Genomic DNA, 16,324 nt, shown 5'->3' with positions numbered 1-16,324 from the left:
TACTATTTTTTTTAGGGAAGAACTGGGCAAAGGGATAAAATTTAATTTCACAGTTAGCCGAGATGTGTGATTATACATAACCAAGCTAACGAGGGTTCTGGGGAGAACAAAGACCAAATATCTGTATAAACAGAAATCTTAGTGATTTGGTAGCCAAGACCTGGACTTGTCATAGAACTTGTTCAAATATGCAGTTTCTTTCACCAACAATAGTAAATTTAGATGTGGCAAATTTCTAGGGTATAGACCTTATTAAGAACTTGGTTTGGAGCCAGGCGTGGTGGCACACACCTTTAATCCTAGCTCTTGGGAGGCAGAGATAGGCGAATCTCAGTGAGTTCGAGGCCACCCTGAGACTACAATACTGAATTCCAGGTCAGCTTGGACTAGAGCAAGACCCTACCTCAAAAACAAAACAAAACAAAACACAAACAAAAAAACCTTGGTTTGTTTTTGACAAGTATTTAAATTTCATGCTTTCTTATCAGCAATGTCATCATGTATCTTAGATATGACATACTGATACATTTCCTGTAAAATCTCCATACACATTTAAACTTAAGTATTCACCCTTCCCCGCTCCATGTGCCTCCCATTTATTCTTCACTCCACTCACATACACATCACTCTTCATTCCTCTTACCATGGGCAAGTCTTTGAGGATCTGTATTCCATCTCCAGGACCCATGTGTGCTATGTGGTTAAAATTAGTTGGGTTAGAAATTAATTTATTTCTCATTTCTGGATCTCGTAGCATCTCCCTGCAAGGCAGAACACCCCTTTAGACAGTGTTTTCACATTTAATCTCTATGGAACTTAAGAAAAAAAATTTACTATATGTTGATTTTTTAAAAAAATCATAAAAGTTAAGTCATGTTAAAGATAGAATAAAAGAATATTACTTAATAATTTAATTCCTTAGAATGCTATTTTTTTCTATTATGAGTAAGAAGATCTTATGATTTTAGGTGGGGGAAAAGAAAGTCTCCTTTTATCTATTTATTTCCTTTGTTCAGTGCTGGGATCAAACTCAGGACCTCATGCATATAGGGCAAGTACTCCTACTGTGCTACATCTTGATCCCCAAAAGATTCTTTTAATTTTTTTTTTTTTTCAAGGTAGAGTCTCTCTCTAGCGCAGGCTGACCTGGAATTCAGTTGGTAGTCTCAGGGTGGCCTTGAACTCATGGCAATCCTCCTACCTCTGCTTCTCAAATGCTGGGATTAATCTTTTAATATTTAGATATCAAAGAACCTCTGCTCTATTTTACGGATAATTCTGAAAACATACTTTTTTTTTTTTTTTACAATAACTGGTAACATTTTAGAAATGTTTTAAAATGTACCTAGAACTACAAAAGAAAAACACGTTTCTGTTTGTTCATGAAGAACAGTTAATCTAATTTTTTTTCTCTCTCTCTTTTTTGGTTTGAGAATTTTGTTTATTTCTATGTTTTCTGAGGCAAGAGCTCACTCTAATCCAGCTGACCTGGAACTCACTCTACTGTAGTCCACGGCCAGGCTCATGGCAACGCCACTGCCCAAGTCTCACGCGTGCTAGGAGTGTAGGTGCAAGCCACTAGACCCAGATTCTGACTTTCTTCAGCAAACACAAATTTACTGTATGCACAGTTGTTTATGTTTTCATTTTAGAAAGTTACACATTTCAAAAATCATAGCTATTCTGTCACACACACACGTGAATCAAAACAGGGTCTTTTTTTTTAATTTAGAGAATACTTTATTAGTTTCTATAATCAAACCCATGAAAGACCTTATGCATTTAATACAGTGCATTACCCCTGTACAAATGGAAAAAATTAAGTTTAGCATTTCTAGACCAATATGGCTGTTAATTTCTGTAAAAACATGGCCCTTTGTCAGTGTTCTCTGTACTCTGAAAGAGTTCAAAGGAGGGCTCTCCTCCTTGGCGGAGGATTTTTGTTGTTATGCTGCAGTGTTGGAGGTGGAACCCAGGGTTTCATAATTGTTAGGCAAGCACTCTGCTATTAAATCATATCCCAGTCCTGAAGTTTTTGATACAACTGACAAATTATAGATCTTTAAACATCAAGTTTCCTTGGAATGATCACTGACAGCCCTTTGGATGCTGGAAGCATGGATGGAGACTGAGTACAAAGTAGAGATCTACCTTCTCTGCTGCATCCTCTCCTCCTCAGGGACTCTGAAGGAGTAACGTCGCTTATTGTTGATATTTCTAACCATTTGTTTCCGACTATTATCTGACGTTTCTGGAACTACAAGTTCATCCCCTTCTGTTAATAAAAATAATAACACTGTTTAAATTGCTAAAATGCCATTTTTATCCATTAATCTGAATATTACAATCAGTTGTATAATATGTGCAATTGTGATTGTGTATGTGGTGTACATATTTGTTGGGAATGTGGACACACATCTGTGTGGGTTCATGCAGAGGCCAAAGGTTGAGGAAGGATGTCTTTCTCGACTGCTCCTCTCTCTATTTTCTGAGGCAAGATCTCTTACTTGAACCCCGAGCTCACTGATTCAGCTAGACTTGCTACCAGCTTGCCCCAGGGATGCAGCCTCTGCCTCGGAGTGCTGGGATTACAGGAGCCCCAATTTGCCCTCAGTATTTCATAGGTGCTGGGGATCCAAATTCCAGTCCTCTTGTTTGTGCAAGTGAGCTCTATCCCCTTAGCCATATCCCCAGCCACAATGAGATTTTTAGGTCATGAATTAATAGTAACAATCAGTAGAGTATATAAAAAGATTTGTGTTGAAATTAGGCACAGCTTATAAAGTGCATTTTTCACTTTCAATTATAAACATACATCATACACTTTTACTAGAAGAAAACTGAAGCTATCCTGGTGTCTGTCACTTCAACCAGTCAAGTCACTTCTAATGTTCTTATACTGTCTTTTTTTTCCCCTCCATGTAGACAGTGGTTTCAGTAGTTTGGGATGTTTAAAAGCTGTTACTGACTTTTGTGTGGAAAGAAGGGCAAAAGGATACATGTGATTTCAGGGAACTATGGGGAAGAGGCATGGGAGGGGAAAATAAGAACAAACAGAGACAAACTGTATTTACAAATGCCAGAACGAATGATACCTAAATTTCTATATGCCAACTAAAAAACTTAAACATTAAAAAAGAACATTTAAAAATACATTTTAATACAATAAAAAACATTTAAAAATACAATTCGTAGGAAAAAAGCTGCTACTGAGGGTGTGTGTGTGTGTTATTAAGGCTCACGCCATGCCCTTGCCATATCTGGTAAGTAAGCTACCACTGAGCTACACACCTAGACCCAGAAAGTTGCTATACTGTACACAGTAAGCAAAAATACTTGGAAAACTATTCATATAAATAATAAATTACTTTTATGCAATAAAAATTTTCCTTTGCAAGATTTAATCTATGTGATATAGAATAAGGAAAGGAAGTGTGTTTCTACTATCTTCCTTCATTAAGAGTAAGAATTTGGTCAGGCATGGTGGCACACGTCTTTAATCCTAGCACTCAGGAGGCAAAGGTAGGAGGAAAGGATCACCATGAGTTCGAGGCCACCCTGATACTACATAGTGACTTTCAGGTCAGCCTTGGCTAGAGTGAGGCTCTAACTCGAAAAAAACAAAAACCAAACAAAAAAAAAGTAAGACTCTGGGGCTGGAGAGATGGCTTAGCAGCTAAGGCACTTGCCTGCAGACATAGGTTCAATTCCCCAGTGCCCATGTAAGCCAGATGCACAAAGTGGCACAAGCATCTGGAGTTCGTTTGCAGTGACTTGAGGTTCTGGTACACTTTTTCTCTCTCTTTCTCCCCCAACCCTCTCTGCTTCTTCTCTGTTTCTCTCTCTCTCTAATAAATAAATAAAATTAAAAGAAAGGTAAGAATCTGTTATTTCTTTCATTTTCACCTTGGGGATACTCTAATTACATAATCCTACCAAGCCATGACCATCTAGTCCAATTTAGCCTTTGTTTCTCAAGTAAACAGAGAACAGAGAACTGTACTCATATACATGTCTATAATAAGGCAGGAGATGTCATTACCTTAAGTAAGATAAGGCGGTGGGGTGGGGGGAAGAAAAGCCAATCTTCAAAAGTTTTTAACACTATTTTAACAGTAAAAAGTTAGGAGAAAAGGATGTGGATAGGCAAGACAAAATAAATGATTAGTAAAAACAAGCTTATTCAGATCATATTCCAAAAGGAATATTAAAAGGATAGAATTTTTAAAGTGGATGAAAATGTGGGGTACAGTTCTGGAAATGTAGACTAGTGAAGTTTATAAAGCGGGACTATGGGTTACAGTGGTAGCTGATGATCTGGGGCAGCCAGAGGCTACAGGAGCAGGTTCCCGGTGGAAGAAGCAGAGACAAGATCCAGAAGAAGTGACATGTGGAAAAGAGAATGATGTTACTTTTTTACAGTGCACTCTACCTGTCTGGATCTAAGGAAGGAGAAAGGGGAAAGCAAGTATGGAAGTATGGGTGTACCAGGGCCTCCTACCACTGCAAATGAACTCCAGATATATGTGCCACATTGCACATCTGGCTTTATGTGGGTCCTGGGGAACTGAACCCGAGTTAGGTTTTGCAGGCAAGTGCTTTTGACTTCTGAGCCATCTCTTCAGCCCCAAGACTTCCATTCTTAAATGACAAGCCAACTATATTGACATCTTGTCTGGTCTACCTTTTCTAAACTCTACCTCTATGCCTATCAAAGAGCACAAAGATTAGTACAAGAAAAGATAAGTTGGAATAGGTTGTATATACAATGTGACTATGGACACATCTCAGGACAGCAAAAACACAAGATGAGAATTAGATGGGTCCATTCTTATGCAATTATTGAATTCCTCTAAGAAATAAAATACAGAATTAAGTATAGCGTCTTAGAAGCCTAAAGCTCAAATTTTACCAGCATCACTGAGACTTGTGATTAAAATCTGAATGATTTTTCTCATATTAAGTCCAGCATGGTGACACACACCTTTAATCCCAGCTCTCAGGAGGCAGAAGTAGGAGGAATACTGTGAGTTCGAGACCACCCTGAGACTACATAGTGAATTCCAGGTCAGCTAAGGCTAGAGTGAGACCCTGCCTCAAAAAACAAAATAATAAACAACAACAAAAAGCTGGGATGTCCTCTCAGCCCTGACTTGATTTATGGTCACCAGTCTGGCTCCTAGGAATCTTGAGTTGCAGAATGATGCAGACAAAGTACTGCAATTACTTCATTTTTAAAAGTCCCTCAAGGGCTGGAGAGATGGCTTAGGGTTAAGCACTTGCCTGTGAAGCCTAAGAACCCCGGTTCGAGGCTCGGTTCCCCAGGTCCCATGTTAGCCAGATGCACAAGGGGGCGCATGCGTCTGGAATTCATTTGCAGAGGCTGGAAGCCCTGGCGCGCCCATTCTCTCTCTCTCCCTCTGTCTGTCTTTCTCTCTGTGTCTGTTGCTCTCAAATAAATAACTTAATTAAAAAAAAACTTTAAAAAAAAAGTCCCTCAATTTTTTTTTAATTTTTTAGAGTAAATTGGTTGGACTATGAGGTAAAACAAAGAAATGTATTATAAAATAATCCCACAATTTTCATGTGTTTCCTCAAGACTGTTTTTATTTAAATTTAGGTCAATTCTAATATAATTTTAAATACATTCTGTACTATATTACTGTTTCCTTTTGTCCCGGACCAAATACCTCACTCCTGTCTGTGAGCCCAGGACTCCTGGCCCCTCATTTGTCTGCTCTTTCTCACAGTGATCTAGCACATTGAAAGCACTGCACCTCTCTGCACTGTCTGGAAATAGATTCCCAAAGTCCTCTACTGGAACACAGGATGAGAGTCCACAATGTCAATCCTACTAACTCTACCTAATGCTAGCTTCTATGGCACTGGAAGTAGAGATGATAAATTCCGAGCTGTATCTTTAGACTTGCCTAGATACTTGACAAAAAAATAGAAATGTAGGTCAGAATCAAATACTTTTGTTTATACAGCTATGGAAACTTAAGCAGAATCATTTTTGTCTGTAGCCTACGCCACTATCTTAACAGAATGTGAAAGTGGTCAAGATCACAGACTGTAGAGCAAGACACACCTGACTTTAAATCTGTATTCTGGCAGTTGATACTCAAGTGGTCATGGGTTGAAATTGTATTTCCACTGAAGCTATTCTATTAATGTTATTTTCTTACCTGCCATCTTATTTTTGAAATATATTAACCTAATGGTCTCCAACCCCAAAAGATTTAATGATCCTTCAGTGTTTAAAGGTCGAACCTAAAATAACAAAACATAAAGTTTAGCATTTTAAGAAAACCTTAGACATTAAATAATAAAAGTTTTGATCTGTGAGTAAAAATACACTATTAAGAACTTTCAATTATGTATGACAGAAAATAGTTATATCAAAACATCTTGCTGGGAGTGGTGGTGCACACCTTTGATCCCAGCACTCGGGAGGCAGAGGTAGGAGGATCACTAGGAATTCGAGGCCACCCTGAATCTACATAGTAAATTCCAGGTCAGCCTGAGCTAAAGGGAGGTTCTACCTCAAAAAACCAAAACAAACAAACAAACATCTCCACAAGTTAATAATTCTGACTAGGCAGATAAAATGCCATCTAATTCAATCAAACTTATCATGAAAGCAATTAAAAAATAAATAATATCCTGAACAAATAAAAAAGTAGAAACATACATAAAGAGATTAAATTTGACCTTTTAAAAGACATTAGAGACCAGATAAGTATATTAAGAAAATGACACATCTGCTTTATGAATTCTTAGACTCAAACACTACTATCCATTATCTGGAAATGAAGGTACTGGTGACTGGAGAAAAGAAGGACCATCAACAAATGACAATGGAGGAAGTAGTTATATAAAACCAAATTCCCACTTCACATGATATAGCAAAGCTAATTCCAAATGGATTATAGACATGTAACAGGTAGAAGTTTATTCTGTACAAAATAGTACACCTAGCAACATGTATAAATCTTAGAAATACAGTTAATTTGGAAGAGAACAAAGGTTGTAATGCAAGTTCATGATCGTGAGGTAGTAAAGTTTCCTAAAGAGAAAAAAGGCAAGCTTAAACATCAGTAACATCTCACTACAGTAAAATTAATGATTTATCTTCAAGAAAATGTACCATATACATAAAAGGATGTCACCAACAGGAGAAAGATTTACCTCATGTGTTACTAACCCAGGGTTGAAAGTCCATTAAACCAACAGGAAAAAGGTGACAAATCCAACAAAGAAAAATTGAGCAAACAACCTGACAGGCATTCCATGTAAGAGGAAATATAATTGGAAAATAAATATATAAGAGATTCCCAAAGACACTGGCAGTTCAATGAGTCATCACTTTTTACCATTTATGAAATAATATGTGCCAGTGAGATTTCTTTTTTTCTTTTTTAAACAAAAAAAGATGTGTGTCAGACATCTTGTGAGTCAGGATAGATTATTCTATGCTATTGGTGGGAGTGTCATTTGGAAGATAGTATGACACTTTTTCATAGAGCTCATCAATTGCATCATATTGCAGGAAGGCACCTTAACCACTGGGCAATCTCTCCAGTCCAGTTGGGCTAATTTTCCAGTTGGAAAATTAATCAATTTAGAATTAAGGCAGTCTCAGAAAGACAAATGTTTTCTCTCATATGGGGTCCCTAGATTTTATAGATACACAAAATCAAGTATGTACATATGACATAACAGCAGAAGTGAAACTGTCTAAGGGAACAAAGGGGACTAAGGAGGAAGGGAAAGAAAGAGAAAGGAAGTAGGGGGTAATATGCTCCAAGTACAATATATACTTGCATGAAAATGTTCTTATATAATATACTGCCATGTAAACTGAATATATACAATGAAAATCAAAAGAAATTAACCAGCTTAGCTCATTTTAATGCTAAATTACCTTTTTGAGAGGAAGAGTCTGAATCCATTCCATGGAATTTACATCAAAGATATCAACTGCATTTTCACTATAAACTGAGAGATAAGGTGCATTGTAACCTGGAAGAAGGAAACAGCTTGATGATTATTGTGAACTATCAACCCTGAAACAGTTTGAGAAGACTATCCTAAATAAATGCAGGATGGAATCTCATTGAGATCCTACTGTAAGAAACACAGCAAACATAAATCATAAAGGAAGACACCATAGCTCAGATTACCTAGCTCTTAATAACAGAGTAGCAATTGGTACACCTTGCTCAATACAGGAATTTCATTTCAATTTAAACTAGCTATGAACAGTAAAACAAATATACAATGTATAGAAATCTTTACTTAGATATTTAGTACCATTCGGATAAAGCAAGATGTATACAGTAAATATATGATAAAGTTCCTGAGTAAAGTTACTTGACTAGAGCAATATATATACTTGTTTAAAGAGTAAGTATTAAATTAATGCCAACACAAGCAAAAAGAGACTAAGTGATTTTTCTAAACCAAAGCTACTAATTGAATCACTGGAATAGCTAGAATTAAGAGTCAGACGCCAGGCATGTTGGTACATGCCATGTCTTTAATCCCAGCACTCAGGAGGCAGAGGTAGGAGGATTGCCATGAGTTCAAGGCCACCCTGAGACTACACAGTGAATTCCAAGTCAGTCTGGGCTACAGAGAGATCCTACCTTGAAAAACAAAACAAGCAAACAAAACAGTCAGACTTTTACTTCACATTAGAATACTATGAATTACCAGATTCAGATATAAAACTGCATTCATTTTACATATTATGCCACAGGTTAGTCTATGTATTTCAGAAGAAACAAAACATTAAAAATAGTTAAACTGGGATGGGTAGTATCAGAAATATTTCATTCTCATTTTTTTTTTTCTGGAATAAGCATTTACTGTCCTCATATACTTTCTCCCACTGAGTTTTTACCTGGCTGGAATATCCCTCCATTTCTCCTTTTCTACTGTAGTTTCTTCTTCCTGCCCTGTGAGTCTTTCCTGTGAGCTCTGAACTTCATCCTGTTTTAGCTTTCATAGGGATCTTCTATTTTCTATATTTCCCAGATAGTCAACCTTTTCCTGCTGGCTCCCTCTTTCCTTTCAGCACTTAAACAAGCTCAAGAACCTTCCATTACAAAAAAATTAATTTGGACTGGGACTCCTTCCTCATACCTCTGTAACACACTTGTTTTATCATGAATCTTTCCTACTGTGCTCTGTGAGGGTAGGCTGCACTTATTTCATGCATGCAATATTTCATATAGTGAAATAATATTCAGTAATTAGTATATTATTAAATAAGAAAAGTGTTAATAATTTATTAACAGCTCAGAATTTCTTGAAAAAGTGAGACATTTTAAAGTCTAGATAGTTATAAAAATATAAAGCAGACTAACACTTCTTATAGATGCTGTATTATGCCTTTAGATAAAGATACAAATTCACTTAACTACTCTTCAAAAATAAGCCCTATGAAAGCCAGCTATGGTGGTGCACGCCTTTAATCCCAGCAGAGGCAGAAGTAGGAGGATCGCCATGAGTTCAAGGCCACCCTGAGATGACAGAGTTAATTCCAGGTCAGCCTGGACCAGAGTGAGACCCTACCTTGAAAAACCAAAAATAAAAACAAAACAAAACAAACCCTACGAGAAAAAGAAAGAGCATTGTATCTTGGGTGACAATGGTTATTTTAAAACACAACAACATGGGATTTAAAAAAAAAAAATCTATCTCAGTGAAATAGTCCAAAGAATGCTTAGTTTTAGTTATGTGCATATCAATGTTGACCCTGTTTTCCTAGTTCTTAATACCATAAGCTTACTTAACATAAGCAATATAATTAATGCTTAGTAAAAACTTGAAAAGTATGATTTAAAAAATAAGTTATTATTAACAATGACTACATTTAGAAGAAGCAGAAAGACAGACAGCTATAAGAAAGAGATCTTACAACAAAAGGAAGGATTAGCTGGCCACATCAATTCCTGTTGTCTAGACCTTCGGCCCTGGCAGTCAGTGTATATCCCAATGCTGCTAAAACACAGCAGATATTCTTTACTGGAGATCTCAACTGCACAGATAGCATCCATTGGTTGATGTGTAATGAATGACAGCGTGTGGTCACTCGAATGGAGCATATTGCACGGATTTCCTTCTACATTCAAAGGGTATCTGAGAAATCCTGACTGGAATCCAACACAAAGTTGTTCACTGAAGATGGCCATCCACTGGACATTATATGGGACTTGAATTTCCTTAAATTTCCGGTGACGGGTCTTGCTTTGAAACAGTTCATAACAGAGGACCTGCCTTTTCATAGCCACACACAAGCAGGTCAGAGCTCCATGGCGCACCTTCCCAGAAGTTATGGTCTGACACCCTTTAGTTTCTGCCAGCTTGTAAAAATCTGTCTCTCGTCCGTCTAAAGTTGACATAGGAAAAAGTCGTACATGACGATTTCTTCCTGAGATCACAGCAACAAGCTGGTCACTTGGGATGAGTTCAATCTGATGAATCTTCTTATTGTCACCAACTCTAATAATTTCTACACACAGAAATAATATCAAATGCAAAAGAGTTTTATCAATCATATCCAAATTAAACTCAAAAGGATACCAGTCAATTTATATTAAAACCTACAATAGACAACATATACTGGAGAATAAAATCAGAGTTTTAAAAAGGAAGGCAAACTCAGATCATTAGTACCATTTGGTACTATAAAGTAGGTATTAACTTTAGCACTGAGATAGATCTCTGTTAGCCAAGGCAAGTTACTGTGTGAAAGCATTACAAATCTTCACGCAAAATCTGCTTATTGGTACAAAATTCTAAGAAACTTCATCATGGGGTTCCTTTAAAAACAAACAAACCAACTGAGGGGTCAAGAAGCTATCCCAATGATTAAAAGTGTTTGCTGTAAAGCCTGATGATTGAAGATCAGATCTCCAGAACCCATGTAAAGCCAGATACAGTGTATCTACAGCCATGGGAGGCAAAGTTGAGAAAATCTCCAAGCTTGCAGGTCAGCAGCAAACAACAGAGACCATGATTTGAATGAGGTAGAAGGTGAGAAGCAACACCATGAGGCTGTCTTTTAACTTCCACACATGTGCCAACCCTTTCCCCAACACACCTACACACCTCCTGAGTAACTAAGCAACACATATCTCTGAGAGCATTACTATGAGCAACAAAATAATCAAGCTTAAGTGAACTTAAGTGCCCAATTTATATAAAGATAGAATTTAAAGTATTGTACTTGAAAATATCAAATTAAATTGTTTTCTTTTTATTTCACTCAGCACTTAATTTCTCCTTAGGGGAAAAACATGTTGTATTGGTAGGGGAAAAATTCAAATAACCTCATTTTACCTCTTACAGTACTCTACAGTACTAATAAAATGATGAGAAAATCAATTTGATATTTTTCTCTTATGTACCATCTTTAGAAATGCAATGTAAGTTTATGCAGCAGAACTGTTCAATAAAATGACAAGAGAGATAAAACATAATTGAAATTTTAGAGCTTCAAGGGATTAGAGAATTAAAAACATTTTGGCTTGAGATATAGAAAATTATGTCTGAAAAACTTTCAGAACATAATAAAAAGAGCAAATCTTGCTTTTTTCTTTAAAAAAAGAAAGCTCAAGAGTTTTCTAATATATGATTTAAAATTATCCTAAAATAATTAAGTTTCCTCTTACCATCTTTAGTGACATGCACAACAAATAACCCTTCTTCATTTCCCAAAGCTATCCTTTCATGATCTATTTAAGACACAAACATGAAACATTTTTATTAGATAAAAATCATGTAATGATAACAGAATAAACCAAACAATGAGAAAATTTGAAGCTAGAATAGAAACAGATGATAAAATAAAAATATATGATTTATACTATTAAATTTCCTCTCAGGTCATAGTGGTAAATATCTCCTATCTTTTATGATAAAATAACCATTAAAATCTAATTTATTACTTATCAAAATAAGTAAACATTTATTCAATAACTGATGAAAATTAAAAATCTAGTTTGTTAGTGTTATAGGGTCTATGTTTTGGGAGGGAAAGATTGTGGAAGGAATTTGAACCTTACTCATATTAAACCTTTTCATATTTACTAATAAGTAGCAAAAAAAAGTTGGCTATGTATGTAAGAATACAGCCATCAAGGCTCAGGGAATTTTGTGGAAGAGAGGATGGATAGAATGTAAGAGCCACAGAGTAGGAGGGAATATACAGAGACATTGCCACCCTTCCCCCTCCCCTGAACAACAACTGACTTCTGCTCTTACAACTCATAACCCACAACTCCAAGGTGAATACCAGCAATCACACTAAGGCTCTCAAGAGGAGTGGGAGCAAGGAGGAGGAAATGATGGTACCAACATATGGTGTATCCATACAAGGTTTCTACTTAATAATAATAAAAAATACAGTAAAAATTTAAACCTCCACATATAGAAGCTGACACTCACTGAAGCCATTTCATGTGTTCCATGATTTCTAACCTTCTCAGCAACCTGAGCAAGATATCTATTACTACATATGGAACTTATACACAAGTAGAAAGCAAGATAAAGGTTAATTTTTAGCACTAGTCCTTCTTCAGAAGACAAGGCACTTCTAATAGTCTAACTGCTGAAAAAACAAGTATTTGACACCAGGCCTCATTCATTAAATAAACATTTACTGAGCATTTGTAATGCTGTGCTGGGGATTCCTAGATGGAAGCCAGCACCAGCTAAAATACAGATTATTAAACAACTATGATAATATGATAAATGTTATCAATTCATACCTATGATTGCAGCTGCCTGCGTTGTTTTAATGAGGGGTAGAGTGCTGTCATAAGCCTCTTTGGGAACATACACTGAACGGTCTCTGAATTTGTTTTTCTTCAAAATCTTGTGTAATTCACTCAGCACTCCTACCCACTTACTCTTCTCGTTCTCACTATCTGCTAGCATCAGGATTGAACATTTGTTATTAGATGCTGAGAGCTGGGAAGCTGTGACCTAGAACAGTTTAATATTCAAGATATTAGAAAACAGGTACTCTTTATGCTATGTTCAGGATTATGCTAATTTGCTTACTACTAACCAATAAAAGCAGCATTCATTTAATGATATCTTCAACAAAATTTAAATATTCTTAATCATAGTAACTCATTTTACTATTACAATTCATGATAAAAGGGATGATACCATTATAAATGCTGGTATTTTCCTTACTACTAATGTGCCAGAACACTACTATAAAATGCATTAGACATACTGAAATTTAGCTGAGTTTGGTGGCACAGGCCTTTACAGCACTCAGGAGGCCAAGGTAGGAAAATCAATGTGAGTTTGAGGTTATCCTGAAAATACATAGTGAATTCCAGGCCAGCCTGGGCTACAGCGAGACCTTACCTCAAAGAAACAAATAAACTGACATTTTAAATTATTGAGCACCAGATAAAATGAAGTATATTATTTAACCCTTTTAATAGCTTCACGAGATAGGAACTGTTATTACATCCTAATTTTATGTATGAGAAATCCTTAAGAGTAATAAATTAAATAATTTTTCTATGAGTAGAGCTCTTCAAACCCGTGCCCATGCTCTTAAGCAATATGCCATACTGTTTTAAAAATCAGGGTTGTTCAGATATACTTACATTCACTAGTATTCATAACAATACCTCACAATCATTCAAAAAGCTTGATAACTTGAATTAGTATGTAAACGAAGGTTTGTCATTATACAAATCAATCACTCAGTGCTGATATATATGTGTGTGTGCACATGCACATGCATGTATGCAAACATATATCTTAAAATAATTTTAAGCATCAGTGACAGTAAAATCACACTGCTAATTAATTACAGATTCAGATATAGGTAAGAGGACCTCTATAGCTTTCTTGGTGGTTGGAGGAGAATAAAGAGCTGTAGGTTTGGGAATTAAGAGACTAGGTTTAATTTTTTTTTTTTTTTTTTTGGTTTTTCAAGGTAAGGTTTCATTTTGGTCCAGGCTGACCTGGAATAAACTATGTAGTCTCAGGGTGGCCTCGAACTCACGGCAATTCTCCGACCTCTGCCAACAGAGTGCTAGGCTTAAAGGCGTGTGCCACCACACCCGGCTAGGTTTAATTTTTGAACTTCCTTAGATATGTAAAATTCATAGACAAATAGCAAGTAGGACAAGCATAACAACAGAGAAGTTAAAAATCATTGTCTTAATTTACCATGTAATTACAATAGAATTCTGGGGGGGGGGGAGAATACTCAAGAAGGGGCGGGAGAGAGAGGGAGCAAGGAAGAGAAGGAGGGATGGAGGAGGATAGGAGAGAGGAGAAAGAAGAAAGAAGGCAGAAGAGAAAGACTATAAAGAGGAGAACTGACACTGTATAGCTAGGACCAAGTCACAGATGTTAACAAATGGAGCCACTGCAGTGCCCTTAGGTAACACCATAGGACCTATACAACCAACCCACAGAATAGTGAGAAATTAAAAAAAAAACCAAACATTGTTGGTTTAAGCTAGTTTGCAAAGTACTGGAGCACTTGCTACAAAGTAAGTAATAGGCAACTAAAGCAATGTTTCAATATGAGACTCTTAAAGGTAAACTTAAAAATCTTAAACTTCACATCCTATTTTTCATGAAGTAGTATTTATTTGAAAACTGAATAGTAACTCAAAAATATTTAATATGAAGCATATTTTATAACTCATATATTATTGCTTTAAAAAGGTCTTAGCACCAATTTTGTATTTGCTTGAGTCCTGGATGATATGAAATATGTGAAGAAATATAAGGTCTGGTTCTGGTTAGAGTCTGCTTATGATTTGTATGGGGTGCCAAAACATATTTATTAAAAACAAATGATTAAACTGGGTATGGTGGTGCATGCCTTTAATCCCAGCACTCGGGAGACACAGGCAGTAGGTAGATTGCTATGAATTCCAGGACAGTCTCAGACTAGAGTAAGTTTCAGGTCAGTCACCCTGGGCTAGAGTGAGACCCTACCTCAAAATACAAACAAACAAACAAACAAAAAAATTAAGTGCTCAAATTGTAAGACACACTTACTTTAAATATACAGGGTATATCTTTTCGACTTGCATGAATAACATCAGAAGCCAAGACTGAACTCACAGAAAATTCTTCATCTCTGAAAGAAAAGTAAAACATTAAAAGTTACTCCAGGGCTGGAGAGATGGCTTAGCGGTTAAGTGCTTGCCTGTGAAGCCTAAGGACCCTAGTTTGAGGTTCGATTCCCCAGGACCCACATTAGCCAGATGCACAAAGGGGCGTACGTGTCTGGAGTTCGTTTGCAGTGGCTGGAGTCCCTGGCGAGCCCATTCATTCTCTCTCTCTCTCTGCCTCTTTCTCTCTCTGTCTTTCGCTCTCAAATAAATAAATAAAAATGATTAAAAAAAAAAGTTACTGCATGATATTTTTGTGTGTAGTTTTTCTTGTGAAACCAAACAAAATACATGAAGCAATCCTCAAAGATTATCTGAATAAACATCCAAATTGGATTTAACAACAACAACCAACAAAACATTGCTTTTTCCTCATAATGACTGACATTGCCAAAAGTAATTTATCAAGAATATCTTAATGGCAGCACATTATACAAGTTGTAGAGATAATTGGGACTTATTCAAAGACATAGGGCCAGTGCATGTCAAACTGAGATTGGGACCTTGGTAAGTCTCCAGAGCCTCTAGTGGACCATGTTGCTTATTATAAAAAATCCTATACATATTCAAACCAAGTTCATCTGACATGTTATTGTACCTTTAGCCCTAAAACAAGTACTCTTTTCCTCCTAGTTCCTTTACTTTTGTCATTGGTACAACCATTCTCATTAGTCCTAAAAGGTCTTACCTTGAATTCCACTATCTTTTTAATAGATAGACAGGGCTTTACTGTTCTCCAGGCTGACTCTAAGCAACCTGTTTGAGAGATCCTGCTTTGCCCATCACTCCTTATCTTCGTATATAACTTCTGCGAAATTTCTCTTGCTGCTATCTTTTTGCACTCATCTCTTCATAGTTCATCTAAGGTAATAATGTGTTTGAGGTACAAAAGTAAAATGCCAGTGTGAGGCATAGCTGGAAATATGGACTCTGAGCAATGGGTAGTTATTTCTGAACTGGAGATGTGCAGGAGCCATCAATCAGAAGTGATGCTTTAAACTATGGAAGAAAATAAATTTCTCCTGGGACAATGCCTGGAATTCCGAGAAGAGGACAAGGAGGACATGCCAAAGGGCATGGGAAAAATAGACTAGTAGAACTCAAGGGGTTCTTATGTAAATATTTCCTGTGTTAGTGTGGTTTCCAAG

At 36.5% G+C, this 16,324-nt stretch overlaps 1 protein-coding gene across 11 annotated transcripts in view; it reads right to left on the bottom strand.

The window, feature by feature from the left end:
* The window catches only part of Cdc42bpa (CDC42 binding protein kinase alpha), a 296,605-nt gene that overhangs the window by 25,468 nt on the left and 254,813 nt on the right, over positions 1-16,324 (bottom strand). For all 11 annotated transcript variants that reach the window (XM_045157818.1, XM_045157767.1, XM_045157782.1 and 8 more), the window contains 8 exons: positions 15,061-15,142; positions 12,783-12,999; positions 11,685-11,747; positions 9,929-10,522; positions 7,928-8,025; positions 6,189-6,273; positions 2,152-2,275; positions 644-761 (listed from right to left, as the gene is read on the bottom strand). In XM_045157818.1, the coding sequence (XP_045013753.1) occupies positions 644-761; positions 2,152-2,275; positions 6,189-6,273; positions 7,928-8,025; positions 9,929-10,522; positions 11,685-11,747; positions 12,783-12,999; positions 15,061-15,142 (1,381 nt within the window). The remainder of the gene's footprint in view (positions 1-643; positions 762-2,151; positions 2,276-6,188; positions 6,274-7,927; positions 8,026-9,928; positions 10,523-11,684; positions 11,748-12,782; positions 13,000-15,060; positions 15,143-16,324) is intronic.

This window comes from Jaculus jaculus, chromosome 1, assembly GCF_020740685.1.
Source record: "Jaculus jaculus isolate mJacJac1 chromosome 1, mJacJac1.mat.Y.cur, whole genome shotgun sequence".
NCBI classification, from domain to species: domain Eukaryota; kingdom Metazoa; phylum Chordata; class Mammalia; order Rodentia; family Dipodidae; genus Jaculus; species Jaculus jaculus.
Note: the sequence above shows the minus strand (reverse complement) of the source record. Positions and strands in the feature narration are given on the sequence as shown.